General features: G+C 61.8%; 3 protein-coding genes across 3 annotated transcripts; 2 read left to right on the forward strand and 1 right to left on the reverse strand.

Annotated features, from left to right (window-relative positions):
* Nucleotides 1-79: 79 nt before the first annotated feature.
* Nucleotides 80-1,302, reverse strand: COLE_02173 (uncharacterized protein; the record flags this gene model as incomplete). The annotated part of the gene is made up of 3 exons (XM_018422946.2): nt 80-881; nt 930-1,125; nt 1,224-1,302. 3 exons carry the CDS (start codon nt 1,300-1,302, stop codon nt 80-82), a joined length of 1,077 nt encoding a protein of 358 aa, XP_018279527.1.
* Nucleotides 1,303-8,471: 7,169 nt separating this feature from the next.
* Nucleotides 8,472-9,768, forward strand: COLE_02174 (uncharacterized protein; the record flags this gene model as incomplete). The annotated part of the gene is made up of 2 exons (XM_018424969.2): nt 8,472-9,335; nt 9,574-9,768. The coding sequence occupies 2 exons, from the start codon at nt 8,472-8,474 to the stop codon at nt 9,766-9,768; spliced, it is 1,059 nt and encodes a 352-aa protein (XP_018279526.2).
* Nucleotides 9,769-14,564: 4,796 nt separating this feature from the next.
* Nucleotides 14,565-15,556, forward strand: COLE_02175 (uncharacterized protein; the record flags this gene model as incomplete). The annotated part of the gene is made up of 2 exons (XM_018427357.2): nt 14,565-14,913; nt 14,946-15,556. The coding sequence occupies 2 exons, from the start codon at nt 14,565-14,567 to the stop codon at nt 15,554-15,556; spliced, it is 960 nt and encodes a 319-aa protein (XP_018279524.1).
* Nucleotides 15,557-15,598: the final 42 nt, after the last annotated feature.

Consider the following 15,598-nt stretch of genomic DNA (forward strand, 5'->3'; position numbering starts at 1 on the left):
GTGCAGCTTCATCCACCCCACCTCTCGCTCCAGCGCAAGCGCTTTCCCTGCCCGCACCCATGCATTCCTAGATACAGTCCTACTTCTTCTCCGCCGCCAGCTCCTCCTTGAAGTCCTGCACGGCGGCCGAGAACCCGGTCTCGACGTCGTCGACGACAAAGCCCTGCTTGATCTCTGCGCTCGAGTCGTAGTCCCCGGCCCACGTCTCGCAGATGGCAATGACCGCGGGGTCCTTCCTATACTCGACGAGCTGCATGCCCGCCTCGCCCGCATGTTCCTTGAGCGCGGCGAGGATCTGCCTCGGCGTGACCCGGATGCCGGGGATATTGATGCTGCGGTCGCCCTTCCCAAAGTTGAAGTTCTCCGCCGGCATGCAGAGTCCCCAGACGATATTGCGGAAAACAGTCTTGGCGCGCGTGAGATACACGGGCATACCGTCGAGCATCGGGTCGTCCTCGGACTCGGCGATGGGGCAGACGCTGCGAATGCCCTGCAGCGGCTCGCGGATGAGCCCCGAGATGAAGGACGACGCGGCGGTGCTCGGCGCGCCGGTGCGGATCGCGACCGTTGGGAGGCGGCACGAGCGCGTGTCGAGGTATCCCCGCCGGCCGTAGTCGTACGCGTACAGCTCGACGATGGTCTTCTCCACGCCGTAGCTCGTGCCGGGGATGATGGGGGTGTCTGGCGGAATCACGCGGTCTGTCGGCTTGCACTTGTCCCCACCATACACCGCCAGACTTGAGACGAAGACGTATGTCATCGGACGGCCCAGGATGCCATCCGCGTGCCGCCGTGCGGCTTTGAGCAGCGCGACGTGGCTGTCGACGTTGACGGCGTACCCCAGCTCGAAGTTTGCCTCGGAACCGCCGGACATGATGCCGCTGGTGTGAGCGATTGTTGCCTCCGAGAGAGACCTGACTCGAACTCACTGCAACGCGATCAGGCCGCCCACTTTCTCGCCCTTGAACAGGCTCTCGATCTGCGCGTCATCCCCCAGGTCAGCCTTGACGACGCGCAGCCGCGCATCGTCTGTGAAGCGCGGCGGCTCGACAATGTCGGTGGTGATTATCCGGAGGGCAGGGTAAAGGTTGAGCATGAGCTTTGTGACCTCGCGTCCGACGAAGCCTGGTGTGAGCGAGGTTGGGCGTGAATGGTCGTGAGGAGAGAGGGTTTCAATGGGGTCGGATATGACGCCGCAGGCACCCGTATTCAGCACCACTCACCACCGGCGCCTGTGAGCAGCACCGTCTCGATGTGCGCAGGCAGCTTAAGCGCGTCGTAGTTGAGGTAGGCGTCGGACATTGGAAGAGGCGAAGAGCAACGACATCAACATGGGCAGCTGGGCACATATACGGAATGATGATGCGCCGATGCCGCGTAATGCCGGTCCGGCGGGCCGGTGCCGTCGGATGCCGCCGCTGACGGGCGAGCGCGGTGGTTCGGTGTGGCATAGCCAACGCGGGTGTTGGCGAGAATGCGCGATCCTTGGCTATTAGGTGGTGTGCTTGGTTATAAGTACGGCGCGTTGGCGATGTAAGTTGTTCATCCGGGAGACTTCCACACACCACTCAAGAGCGATGAGTTTCCCCAATGGGTCGTACTTCGGCTTAGCGTGACCCACGCACCGCAAGCTGCGTCGTTCACCCGGTTCACGCGCCAACGAGGCTGACATGTAGAGCTCGTGGAACTCAGCCTGATGCCGCTCAGTAACAGGTCTTATGGACGCCATTAGCACCCACATGTCATCGATTCAGTGCATCACTCCACCCCTCGATGACGTTGCGACTCTCAAATGCTCAATATTGACGCAGAAGTCAAACTAGATGAAATACATGTAGTCATGGCAATGCGGGCTCTCTAACGCGACCGGACACTCTTAGAGTACAGCGACAGCCAGCACAGCGGCTGCAAGTGCCCCTGCGCTCCACGACATGGCGGTCGCGCCGCTGTTGTTCGTCGTCGACTGGGCGGCCTGGCTAGAACTTGGGCTGGGTGTAGCGACGGATGGAGTGGCAACGCCGCTGGTGTTCGACGCAAAGTTGGCGCCGCACTGCTGCGTCACAGCCTGGCCGATAGACGAGGTGGCAATGCTGCCGTTGACCTGGAGCGCGGCGTTGTAGATGCTGATGTTAGTTGCACAGATCGCAGGCGCTACTCACCCAGCAACGCAGCCCGTGCAGAGCTCGCCTGTCCCCAAGGCATCCTGGAGCCGCTGAGTGGCTGAACCGTCGCCGCCAAGCAAGGCGGTGATGGTGTTGAACGTCACCTCGCCCGAGACGTTCTGGATGGTGTTGAGGGCGTCGGCGGCGCAAAATTCATTATTGCTGGTGTCAGCGGATCAGTTGGAGTTGAACAACGCGACGACAGAAGCACCACAGGCTTGCGACGCGCCCGAGCACCGTTGACAGCAAGAAGCAACGTCATCCCGGCATGGAAGCACGTGAAAACAAGACCATCTCGCCTCCCCTCAACCGCTGCACTCACGTGGCGTTCTTCGAGCATGCCGCCGTCTTGATTGGGGTGTAGTTCTCCACGACAGTGAGGAACAAGTTGGCGATGCTCGATTGGTCGGCCAACTCCTGCTGGCAACCTGACCGAACAGAGGACGCCGCACTCGTGAGAGACGAGTTGGAGCAGGTCGGAGTGCTGCTCGCGCACAGCGACGTGAGGTAGCCGTTGAGGGGGTCGACGACGGAGCTGTTTCCGCCGCTGTTGATGACGGGCAAGAGCTCGGTAATCTGAAGACACGAGCTGAGGTCACCGAGAATGAAGCCAGCAAAGGTGGATGTGCAGCCTGCCGAGAGGCCGGCGATGGAGAACTGGCTGTGGGTCAGCGGACACGGGTGAAGGAGGGCAGAGGGTGCGGATCGTGGGAAGCGAATTACTTACGCATTGGCCCCTGCGGCGAGGGCGAGGGCGGCGGCAGCGGTGGTGAGCTTCATGGCGACGTGATCAGAGAGGTGGGCGAGTTGGAAGAGATAAAAGAGTTAGAGGGGAGCCGGACAGAGTTATGAGGGGTCAAGGGGCGGCCTGCGCAACCGATCAACCGGCTGCGTGCCAAGGCAATGGTATTCATCCCCGCAGCCGTCGCTGCGCTATGGGACTGCAGGTCGCAGGGCGTCACTGCGTACGCTCACGCCGCGACCGCTCGCCATCGCCGACCCGACGGCATGATGATTCATCGTCATCTTCGTCAAGCGAGCATACGCAATGTGCAGACGCAGACACTGGCGCGGAGAGCGCGGCCGTTTGGTTGTGATCGGGCCGAATCCTCCCAACCACACAGCTTACAAATTAGACTGTCAAGGCGAACAATCCAAGCGCACACACCTTGCACGTCGGCTGCGTCGCATGTCACGGTTACGGATGCATAGGTCTGTGTGCATCCGCGGTTGCAGCCCAGTCATGTGCGCGGTGCGGTGCACGATGAGACGGCAAGGCTGTGCAGCGAGGGCGACCTGAACGATGATGGGCGTAAGTGGCGTCGGCTGTTTCCGCAGTTGTGATTGCACGCGTCGACTTTCACAAACGGAGGGCCCACATAGGCTCCATACACGTGGTCAGCGCAAATGTCCCCGCGATGCGCTGCGAGGATGGCTCGAACCCCCGCTCTTGACACTTCGCGACTTGTTTTGTTGACACAATTTCCACCATGGTCATGGAGAGCCGCAAGCTGCCGCGCATCCTCAGCTCGCGCTCCCTCGCCGGCGTGGCCGCGGCTTACTCGCGCCGCAACATGGCGTGGAACAATGACGGCCAGCTCCTCCTCGTCACACGGCAGGCCATCACTGTCGCTGTGCGTTGTCCCGACCCCGCCGAAGTCGTGCTAACGACAGACACCATACCTCACTACAACTCTAGCCCCGCCGTCGGTTCAGCTCGACCTCGCTCTTCACCGCTCGCTAAATCCTGCCGCACGCATCGTAAAGGAAGAAGAAGACGAGGACGACGACGCGATCCACGTCGACTTGCCGGAGGAGGCGACGCACGTCATTGCGCGCTCCGACTTCGTCGTAGGGTGGTGGCTAACGGCTGCGGTGTCCAAGGAGCGGGGAAACGACGATGAATACGGATGGACAGGGCTCGGAGGTGGGTTTGCGGAAGGCTGAGGCAGCGGAGGCGGAGGGAAGGTGCTGATCGCAGATGAAGTCACGGGCTTTATCGCGGACCGCGACAGATTAATGCGCGCTGCGGTGTGGTCACCCTCGGGCCTCAACGCGCTAGGTGGCGCGCTCCTTGTCGCGCTGAGCAACCACGGCGTTGTGAGCGTCCATGCACCCGAGGACGCATACAACCAGGCGTGGACCGAGGTGAGGCACTCTGAGACGGCGCTGACTAGATTGCCGATCTCTCCCGTGAGACCATCGAGATCCTAGGCGATGGCGAGATCGAGGACGACAGTCCCACAATTGCGGGCATGCTTCGAATGCGCAAGACGGCGCTCGAGTGGTCGGGACCGACCTCGCTGCCATCAATGCTCGGAATTGATGGGAGCGTCCTCGCCCTTGGCAACCGTGCTGGTGGTGTCGAGTTATGGGCATATGACACGAGGTTCTCGCATCTTGCGACGGTATATCTGCCACGTCCATTCGCGACGGAATTGACGTGGTCAGCGTGGGACATGGTCGACGACGAGACTTGTGAGTGGCGTAACTCGACGCGGCTGACAGCAGGCGTCGCACAGCTCGCAGCCGCGACTTCGGATGGCGGCGTGTGTGTATTGCCAGTGACGCGCACGGCCGACGCCGAGAGTGGGACATGGGACCTCACGGTTGGCTCCTTTGAGACCATCATATTGCCCGACAAGCGTACAGTCAACGCTCTCAAATGGATCATGGTGAGTGGTGGGACCAGTTGAGCTGACAGCAGGACAGCGCACTTGTGTGGACAAAGCCAGGGAGCGTGTCGATTTGGACCTCGTCCCAAGGTGTGAAGACAATACACCTTGAGCGCGTCGGCAACTGGGCAGGCTGCAATGCCCTTGGCCAGGCAATGGGTGAGCGAGCAGAGGGGGACTAACGCTCAAACAGATATTCACTTCGTTGCTCCGCATAGCCTTCACATTGTGCTATCAAGCCTGACACACCACGTTCTTACGGACATCTTTACAACTCCCCGCCTGCTTCCAGACGAGTCGCTGCGATTGACGCTGTCGGCGCGCGACGTCTTCCTCGATGGACGGAAGAAGCGGCGCCGCACTTTCCTCGCGCCGACCGATCGTGAGCTCACGGCCAACACGGGGGGCTACGCCGCCATAGATGCGCCTGGAGAGATTGCTGCTTGGATGGCTGAGTGAGTGGTGATCTGAGAGATGATATGCTTACCCATCCAGACCCGTCAACTTCCACAACCTTGATAATGCGACTGAGGTGAACCGCGCTTTCGACTTTGTAGTAGCGGATCTGGCGGCGAACGGTGCGGAGGCGCGCATGGAGCGGCTGCAGCGTGCGCTGGAGGACCCCCCCAGTTGTAAGTCCGGCGGAAGCAGCGAGGCCCGTGGTGGTGGTGGCTGTGGTGGGCAGCACAGTGGAGAGACCGGTGCGGGCAGCAATAGGCATGGGCTGGGTGGCCGCCTGGGCGGCCGTCCGCCCGAAAGCAATGGTGACACGCTTCGTGAGAGAATACATTGAAGAAACTGACAGCAGTGCTTCATCGCTCGCCTTTAGCTGTTCTCGTACCCCACCTCTTGGGGCTGATTGCTCTACGCGAGTTTGCAGGGATGGGACGTGCCGTGCTGGCACTCGTGTCTCCCCACGAGGTCCCGAAGATTGCCGCCAGCGGGACCGGGCGGCGCGCGCTAATGCATATCTTCTGGGGAGGCGCGCTTGACGCGCACCGCCTGGCGATGGTGCTGGCGCAGTGGGGAGAGGTGAGTCGATCGATCGCTATCAAATTCTGGGGCCGGCGGTAGCTTGTGGGGTTATGGGGAGGTGGAGGGTGGAGGTTTCCCGGTGACAGGTGGAAAGCCTCGGCTATCGTGCCGTATTTCGGCGGCTGCCCGTGCCGCCCTGTGGGCGCGGAATGTTTTCGCTTGGGTTTCCTCACGCCTCGTTTGGTAGTCGGTTGGCTGACTTCAGCGCGCGTGGCCTGGCCTCGCTGCCGACTTCCGTGCCGCAGCGCAGGCGTGTCATGACGCGATCCAGCGCGCACTGGCGCACGCGACTGCTGCATGGGCTAGTACAGATGACGCAGAGTTGAGCGAGGCGGACGCAACGTTCGTCGCCCAACTTGCCGACGACGCAGTAGCCGCCGGCGAGTGTCCCGCCTGCGGCGACAAGATTGAGTTTACCTCTGGCACAGCGGTGTGCGCGAAAGGCCACGACTGGGGTGAGTATCAAGCGAACTAGCAAGGCGCGCGAAGAACACGTTGTTGCGGGATATTCCGCAGCAAACACGTGCGGGTGTCCACTGCCGCCGGCATGCGGCATAGGCACCGGTCCAGAATTTTCGCTGACGGCCAGAAAGATGCAGCGTCACACAGCTGCTCATCACTACGCCCGAGTACCGTGTCTGTACAGTGTGTCCGGCAGTGTCGCGCGTGCCGGCTTCCTGGGGAGAAGGAGATAGCGAGGGGCTCACACAAATGGCGCTCGATGCGGCCGTGGCCTGCGTGATGTGTGGCGGGCGATGGGCGCGGCCGGTGTAGTGCATTGACTTCAAGAGGGAGGCAGGCGGGAGGTGGAAGAATGGCAAGGACATGCATTCTGTACACCACACCAGCGAGCGTGATAGAGAGACTGTGCCCGATTCTCGAGCTACGGAAGGAGACGGATGCGCACCATTGACCCGGCCCCGACCCCGACCCCGACCCCGACCCCGAGCAGACACCGCCGCTCATACCCCGAGGCTGACACAGAGAGTATCTCCGCATCTGTGATGCAATGCCTATCTGTTATCCGTGACGGAACAGGCGATTACTTTGGCCGTCAGTAATCAGCGGAGCAGCTTCCGAATAGAGGGGAATGCTGTTCAGAACTGGGCTCACTTCGCCGTTCAGCACGATGCGGACGGCGGGTACACTCAGCAACGCTGAGGTTTGCTAGGACGTCTGTGGGGACTGTGGCGAAGAGTGGCGGTCTCGGATGCCATACTCCTCCCAACAACCACTCTAGATAATTCCCCCACCGCCCGTACGCCTGTGCTACTCGTTCATCCTTCACCTCTGCGACAATCAAACCAAATCGTGTCTGCATGCATCGCCACATGTGTCTCCGAAGCGCAACCTGAGTCATGCATGCCGCATACCAGATAGGCATTACAGATTACCGCCTGTGCCAGATGAGCGTGGACTCCCGAGCACGACGATCCGTTTCCTCCCGACCCCCGTGACCGATTCGGTTCGGTTCCGCGTGCGCCTCCGCCTGCGCTTGCTTCTTGCAGCGGTCAGCGGTCAGCGTCCAGCGGGGCGGGAAACCGCGGAACAGCGGCAACCTGCGCGACGAGTTGATGCATGCAATGCAATTGATGGGGATGGAGGTGGATGAGTCGATGAATGAGACGATAGCATAGCAGTGGGGACGCAAGCGGAGAGGGCTGAATGGAGGACCTGAGGATGCCGGCGGCAAGGACTTGCCAGGGGCCGAGTCGCAAGGCCGGCCAACTCGAATACCACGACAGACGTCATCGCCATTCCGTTACGGTGAGTCACGGAGCACGCCGGCGAGTGCGACCCGGTGACTTGCTTCGCGCGGGCGCGTCAGCCTCCATCTCATCTGTCATGTTTTGATGCTCTGACATCTTTGGCTGACGCCGGCTCCTCCCGGGTTCTTCGAGCTATAAGACGCGGCGACCTCGCCACGGATCACCAACCACAGACAATCAACATGTCGCTCCTCTCAGCATCCCGCCTAGCACCGTCTAGCGTGCGCGCGACGTCGTCGCTGCGCGCGCGCCTCCCATCCCTCCCCCACCCCATCCCCACTCCCTCCCTCGCCATCCGCTCGCTGCAGTCCACGTCCGCCTCCGCCATCGAAGTGCGCCCGCGCCCCGCACCCCTCGCCCCAGCGAGCACGAGTGCGACCCTCGCGGCCGTCGCTGCCGGCCGCGCACACTCAACTCTCATGAACACCCTCGCTATTCCTCCCGCAGACCAGACGCACACGGGACTCAAGCACGGCGCGCGCCCCGCCGACCTCCGCACCGCCCACTCTGCCTCCTTCCCGACGACCAATGCGCTGCGCCCCGATGTCGCCCAGCGCGAAGAGGGGACCATAGTTGTCGGCGGCGCCGGGCCTGGCACCGAAGGCGGATTCCACGTCAGTGAGTATCATAATCAGCGGATGCACTAGAATGCTCCGGTGTCATCATCATCAGCATCATGCCTACCCTTTTCGTAGTCTCCACCCTCGTTCCCACCGTCTCCACTCCGTTCCCATTCACACCGCACCACGCCGCTGACATCAGACCCGGCGCGCGACGCACAAGCCGACCCACTCGCCTCGTCCCAAGGCTCGTGGACGCTCACTCAGCCCATGTACAGCGCCAAAGAGCTTGACAGCGTCAAGGTCGTGGACCGGCCTCCCGAGACGGTGGGCGACAAGCTCGCACATGGCGTCGTCAAGCTCCTCCGCCGTTCCTTCGACTTCTTCACCGGCTATGTAGCCAAGGAGATCCCGAAGGAGGTGCTGGAGCAGAAGCCCATCCCCGTCGCTGAGCTGCGCGCGAAGCGGGATATCCTCACGGACAAGCAGTGGCTCCTGCGCATCATCCTGCTCGAGAGCATCGCCGGCGTGCCAGGCATGGTGGCGGGCACGCTGCGGCACCTGCGCTCGCTGCGGCTGATGCGGCGCGACGGGGGCTGGATCCACACGCTGCTGGAGGAGGCCGAGAACGAGCGCATGCACCTCCTCACCTTCCTCACCGTGTCGCAGCCGACATGGCTCACGCGCGCGCTCGTCCTCGCGGCGCAAGGCGTGTTCTGGAACGTCTTCTTCCTCACCTACCTCGTAGCCCCGAAGACGGCGCACCGCTTCGTCGGCGCCCTCGAAGAAGAGGCCGTGCGCACATACACACACTGCATCCAGGACGTGGAGAGCGGGCTCGTGCCCGAGTGGAAGAACAAGCCCGCGCCCCAGATCGCCATCGACTACTGGCGCATGCCAGCGGACGCGACGCTGCTCGACGTCATCCGCGCCGTGCGCGCCGACGAGGCGACGCACCGCTTCGTGAACCACTCACTGGCAAACCTCGACCAGAAGTACGACTTCAACCCGTTTGCGCTCGCCGAGGCGTCGCCCGAGATCCGCGGCTCCGTGCCCGGCTTCACGCGTGAAGAGAGCGCAGAGTTTGCGCGCCAGACACAGGCCAAGCTCCTCGGCAAGAACGAGGAGCCGGGCGTCGAGGGTCTCAAGATGGACCAGCTGGTCAGTGATAACAGCCGCGACACCGTCGGCCCAGGCCACACCACACCGCCGAAGAAGTAGCGCCTTGACCCTGTAGACTGGTAGAAGTCAGTGTATGTATCATGAACTTGCCTGAGCGGTTTGCGATGACCGCTAAAAGAGACCACGATGGTCCGGTGAGCGCTGGTCATGAGGTGAGCGCTGAAAGAAGAGAAGAGAGCGCTGAGAGAAGAAGACCGTCAATCGCTCAAGTAGTTCAGCACTGCATCTTGCATCAGCCGCTCCACGATGCCCCACGATGGCGTGGAGAGCGCTGCGACCGCAGTCGAATCAGCCTAGAACAGCCGCGATCCGCATCCGCCATCCGCCACCCGCAGGCCAGGGCATGAAACACTCGTCAGCGTGTCAAGTTCCAGCTCCGGCATAACACGCATCCGCAGCCCACCGCGCTCCGTTTGCCGCTCCAAACAATTCATCGCGGCCTCTCCTGAGTGTCCCACGTTGACGTCCGCAACTCACGACGTGTCTCATCCGTGACAATTGTACATGCTTGCATGTTGCATGCCGATGCCTGATACCTGAGCACGTTCCTTCCGGCGCTTGGTACCATGTGGTGAAGTGGGCGTGAGAAAGCCCGTTCAGCCAGCCCGAGCCACCCCCGACAGGCCCGATGTCTAGCGGGCCAGCGAGGAGAGTTTTGGGCGCCGATCTCACCACTCACCTCCTCCATCCCTCGTTTGTGTCAGCCTCGCCACGCACCGCCCGCTTGATCTTCCGATCACACGGCGTCGGTGGCTCATCTCCGAGCCGATCGGCGACGCCGATGACGGCGTTCAACCGATCTCCAGCGCCAAAGCCACTGTCGGCGGGAATGCCATGCCGCCGCCAGCATCCGCCATCAGCAGCTTTGCGTCGTGTGGGGCCGTAGAGAATGGTTAGTCACCAGTTTTGCGCACCCCAATTCCTCGCCCAATGAAGGAAGGCGGGGAAGGCGCCGATGGAGGCGTCGCGGCGAATGTCGAGGTTTGACCGGCGACGGCGCGTCCAGCGCGCCGGCGCAGACCGCGTCGTCGGAGAAGGTTTGGCCAGGGAGCGTTACGCCGCCCGTCCTGCAGGCATGCATGCGTGAGGAATGCGTTGGTGTCAGTCGAACAGATATGCGCGATTTTTTTTTTTACTTTCCAACCACTGCACGCCGCGCCATTCCGCGACCTCGTGGCTCAAAGATGGCGAGATCCACAAGACCCGATCATGCGTCATCGCCACATCGCCACACCTGGGCCATCTGAAGCCACGGCACGAGGGCCGCGGTGGGCCCTCACGCCTCTCGGCCCTCGGACGGGAGGTAATGAGCTACCGATATGACGGGGCTGATCCCGACGCGTCCATGTCGAATGTGGACACAATTGGGCCGGGTCAGGTGGCGTCGGGTGGCGCCGTAACACTTCTCACCCTGAGAATATGCTGCTGTCCTCGGAGCTTTCGAAAGAGACTGTAATGGTGAGCATGCTGGCGCGGGCGGGGGGTGGGGTGGGGGGGAATGGGAAGCATGCCCGCGATAGCCCGTCCCTAGTGTGTCGCCATCTCAGTGTGGTAGGCCGCTGACTCTTGCGGATGCAGTGGGCTACATAGATATCCCCTTTCCGGGGCTGGTGGCGCACACCTGTAACGCTTGGCAGATAGTGCACAAAGGTAGGCCCGGCGGCAAGCATTGTCCCGCATCCCAACTCCGTCAGGCGTAGATGCGGCTGGGTGGCGGCTTGAGGCGAGGAAGGTTAGCCGCGCTCCGCTACTGTGCCGTCCACTGGGCCACTTTTCCTTGCCGCTCCGCTCGATCGTGCTAGATCCGTCATTTTGGTGTTGCGGACTGTCGATACCAGTGCGCTCGACGCCCCGAGACGTTGGAACAGGTCATGGCGTGACGCCACCGCCACTGAGGTACGAGTATGGGAGAGGTGCAGGGTGAGCGGTTGAAGGAAGCTTTGATGCGGGGGGGGGGGGGGGGGGGGGGAGGGAAGTGGGGGGGGGTTGGAGGGATGAGGTGGTCCATGGGGTCAGTTGGGATGCGAGAGTAGTAGTTGTCAAGGTTAGAGATGAGACTGAGAGAGAAAGAGATGATACGAAGACGTCTTGAGTCGACGATGAGCGTCGAGCGGAGGGCATGGAGGGCATAGAGCGACATCTCAGATGGGAAAGAGTGAATTGGAGCAAGTGAAGAAGGACGCACAGACCAGCAACGAGTTGAGTAGTCGACAGATGACCATCCGGTTGGCCAGTTGAAAGCATCAAAAGGAAAGGTTTGTGCTTGTTAGGGTCGAGGCTATAGCGGGATCAAATTGGAGTCAAAGACCAACCACTTTGGGTGGAGGCCAGGCCTTGGCTTTTGTGCCTGTCAAGCCGTTGCCAGAAACCTAACAAGACTCGTCCACCCTGGATACCCTGCACGGTGAACCGGGCCCTAACAACGAAAACGCCATAGTCAGGAAGGAGGTGCTGGGCGGAAGTGAGTTGTTCCCGCGTGTCTCTCACTCTCTCACTCTCTCACTCTCTCTCCTTCCTTCTCTTTCAACATCGTCAACCTCCTCTCACTCCTTCCCTCTCCTCCCCCTCCTGCCATCACTCTCATTGGCATCATCTCTTACTTACTCTATTACAAACAAAGAGCTCCATCAACTCGTCTTCGACCTTCAGACTCCCCCTCCCCCCCACTCACTCGCTCGTCATCGCGCCATCGCATTCCACTAGCACTCTCCTTGCTCAACCTCGACGGCCATTCCCCAACTACATCGCTCGTCGCCCGATCGCACATCGCTTCTGTGCACCTCTAATCCATCCCACAGCGCGCTACAGCACGGTCCTCGATTTCCTCGTCCGACCACCCCCACCTACACCCATTCCCAATCACCCAACCCACAAACCCACACTCGCTCCTCTGATCATCCTCCTCATCGTCTCTCATTCTCCATCCCATCTTTTCTCCAATGTCCAAGGTATGTCTTTCTGTCGTCGCTGGCACCCTCTCCAACCACCACATGCGCCTTCCCTTTGAAATGCCCCGCGCTCACACAAACAGGCTCAGTTTATTCGCGAGTACAGGCTCGTCGTCGTCGGCGGTGGTGGTGAGTGTCGCGATCTCTTCCGAACATGCCAGCCGACAAAGTCATCAAGGCAAAACGAGTGGGCGGCGCTGTCTGCTGGGGAAACCGTTGGCGCTGCAGGGCGCAGGGTGAGGTGGGGAAGAAGGTTGGGAGGCGCGATTGTTCCACCTTCGCATCGAGGAGTCCGTGCGCACCTTACTCGAGCCGCGTTGTCTCGGCGTGCATGTTTGCGGCCGCTGCAGAGCGGGCTTTCGGTGCGCGCGACGGGCAGTTCTCGGCGTGCTACCAAGCGCGCCGGTGGCTGCAACCCGGGGAAGGTGACGCGATTCTGGCCATGTTGGAGGGGAGCATCGCATACACAATCCCCGTGCGTCCCCAGAGGCTCTCCAGTCGGAGCATCCGATAGGTCACGATGGCCGTGAGATCTCTCTGGCAAGCGTAGGCGCCATCTTTACCTCCCCCCCCCCACCCACTTCACCCTTTGCGATCCGTGTCGATGGCACGAACCCGCTCCCTCGTACATTCCTTTCCTTCCCCGACACACGTCCCCGAGACATCCTTCACCCGCACATTGACATGACTAACGCCACCCAGGTGTCGGCAAGTCGGCTCTTACCATCCAGTTCATTCAGTCACATTTCGTCGACGAGTACGTTTCCATGCCGCTCTGAGCCATGTCGCGCGCGCCCACCCGCTTACTCTAGGTACGACCCTACCATTGAGGACTCCTACCGCAAGCAGTGCATCATTGACGAGGAGGTCGCACTCCTCGATGTTCTCGACACTGCAGGCCAGGAGGAGTACGGCGCTATGAGGGAGCAGTACATGCGGACGGGTAAGTTGGAGCTTTGATCGCTGAGTGTACGAGGAATGAGAGCTGACGCTTCCAGGCGAGGGCTTCCTTCTGGTGTACTCGATCACGTCGCGTTCGTCGTTTGAGGAAGTGTCGACGTTCCACCAGCAGATCCTGCGCGTGAGTGTTTATCGACTTGGCGACATAGGGTTCGCAAGCTGACATTTCCCAGGTCAAGGACAGAGACTACTTCCCCGTCGTGGTTGTCGCAAACAAGTGCGACCTCGAGTATGAGCGCCAAGTTCAGCCGCATGAGGGTCGTGAGCTCGCCACGCGTTTCGGTGCGCAGTGCATTGAGACCTCTGCAAAGCAGCGTGTCAATGTTGACGACGCGTTCGTGGCCGTTGTTCGCGCCATCCGGCGGTACCAGCGTGTGAGTGAAAGCGGTGATGACTTGCGGTCGTCGAGCGCGCGTGCAGAACTTGTTTGCTGACGTGCAGGAGACGGGTCCCCAACAGGGTGCTATTCCCGCTGCCCCAGGCAAGACCCAGACTGGCATTGCTGGCGGCCGCCCCGCAGAGAGGCCTCAGGAGGATGATGCTCCGGGCTGCTGCGGCAGCTGCGTGATTCTTTAAAAGGTCGGTTGTACATTGAATAATGCGTAGTGTCTCGCGAGGCTTACCGGTTTGTTTTCTTTTATCGCGTATATACACTATACTGGGCCGTCTCGTGTATGTGATGCATCCATCGAGAGGCGGGGGATTGGTGAGGACGGTGGATGTCGCACAGAAAAAGGCTCGAGCCAGCAGGCTCATAGTGAACGCAACCAAGGCACCGCGCACCAGAGTAATGTCGCGGAATGCTCGGTTGAGAGGTGGCAGGGGGGTTGGGCACGTCATGGGCGATCCACGTAGCGTCATGAACAATGCAGGCAGGCAAACCCATGAAGGCGATGGACCGTACAAGTGCTAGGCATGAACGTTGGGTACATGTCACGCCACTCGCCGCGGGCCTGCCACATTTGCTTTCCGCTCCGTGGTCTTTAACGGCCTTGAGAAAGCCGTGTTCAGTCCAAAAATGACCTGACCGACGTCAGCTCCCGCAATCCAACTGGCCTGGCCGCCTGTGCGTCATTTCTCCGCCAGCACCACCCTCCACCGCCATCTCGCCACCATCACTTCGACCACTTCAACGGACTTCAACCCAAACATCAAGTCAGTCTCTCCAGCCGCGGGCTTTACCTAACGCCAGTCTCTGCCCTCTCCCTCCCACCCTACCGCCAACCTGCTCGACCGCTTCGTCCTTCTTTCCGTCTTCTCCTCCCTCCGCGCAATGTACGCCACCCGCCGCCTCCTCCGCGCGCCCAAGGGCGTCCCAACCTGGGCGCAGCACATGGCCAAGCAGCCCACCAAGGCCGGCCGCCTCCCGCCGCAACAGTGGGCGAATGCGCCGGAGACGGGGCACGACGACGCGCCTGAGGCCTCCGCGGCCCCCGAGGCCCCGTCAAGCCCTGCGGGCAAGGTACCCCCTACGGACTGGCAGGCGGTGCCGGGCGCGGGATCCGAGGCGCGCGCATGGGAGGACATCCGGCGGCGCGAGCCCGACGCCCGCCCCGCCGCCCAGCCGGGGCCGAACGGGCCCAAGACAGACCGGAGTAAGGGCTTCATGGACAGCTTCCGGTGTGAGTGCGATGGCTGACGGGACTCACACCAGCGCTCTCGCCGAACCAGCGCATCCTGATCGGCGCGACGCTCTTCGTCTTCGGCCTCGGGATCTACGCGTACGACAGCCTCCTGATGAAGGAGGAGGAGCTCGAGGTCTCGGACGACCTGCGCGAGCGGCTGGCGAAGGCGTCGGCGATCGCGCGCACCGCCAGCTCGGAGGGGCTGCGCGTCGACGACGTCGCGCCCCTCAAGCAGGGGCTTGAGGCAGCTACCGCTAAGGAAGCCGAGACGCTGCGCGCCGCCGAAGTCGCGGTCGCGGCCGCCGCCGAGCGTGGCGTCAACCGCGTCCTCACGGATGCCGTGCAAGACAAGGAGCGGGTGGTGGAGGCCGTCGTCGATGCCGTCGAGCATGCGCGTGCGGATGCGCAGAGCGTCAAGAACGAGGTGAGGAGCAAGCTCGGCACCGCCGCGCAGCAGGTGCATGATGCGGGAGACGCGGTCGTGCACCACGCCCAGAAGGCCGGAGGCGACGTCAAGGGCCACCTGCAGGCTGCGGGACACGCCGTGGCCGACACAGTCGACGGCGCCGTGTCGGACGCCGGTGTGGTGGCTGGCGCCGTGCCCGAGCGCACGCGCTTCTTCGGCATCCGTCTGCGGTAGCGACAAAACACCACTCATTATGCATGTTTCGTGACTCGGCTT

Source organism: Cutaneotrichosporon oleaginosum (genome assembly GCF_008065305.1).
Source record: "Cutaneotrichosporon oleaginosum strain ATCC 20508 chromosome Unknown ATCC20508_contig02, whole genome shotgun sequence".
NCBI classification, from domain to species: Eukaryota; Fungi; Basidiomycota; class Tremellomycetes; order Trichosporonales; family Trichosporonaceae; genus Cutaneotrichosporon; species Cutaneotrichosporon oleaginosum.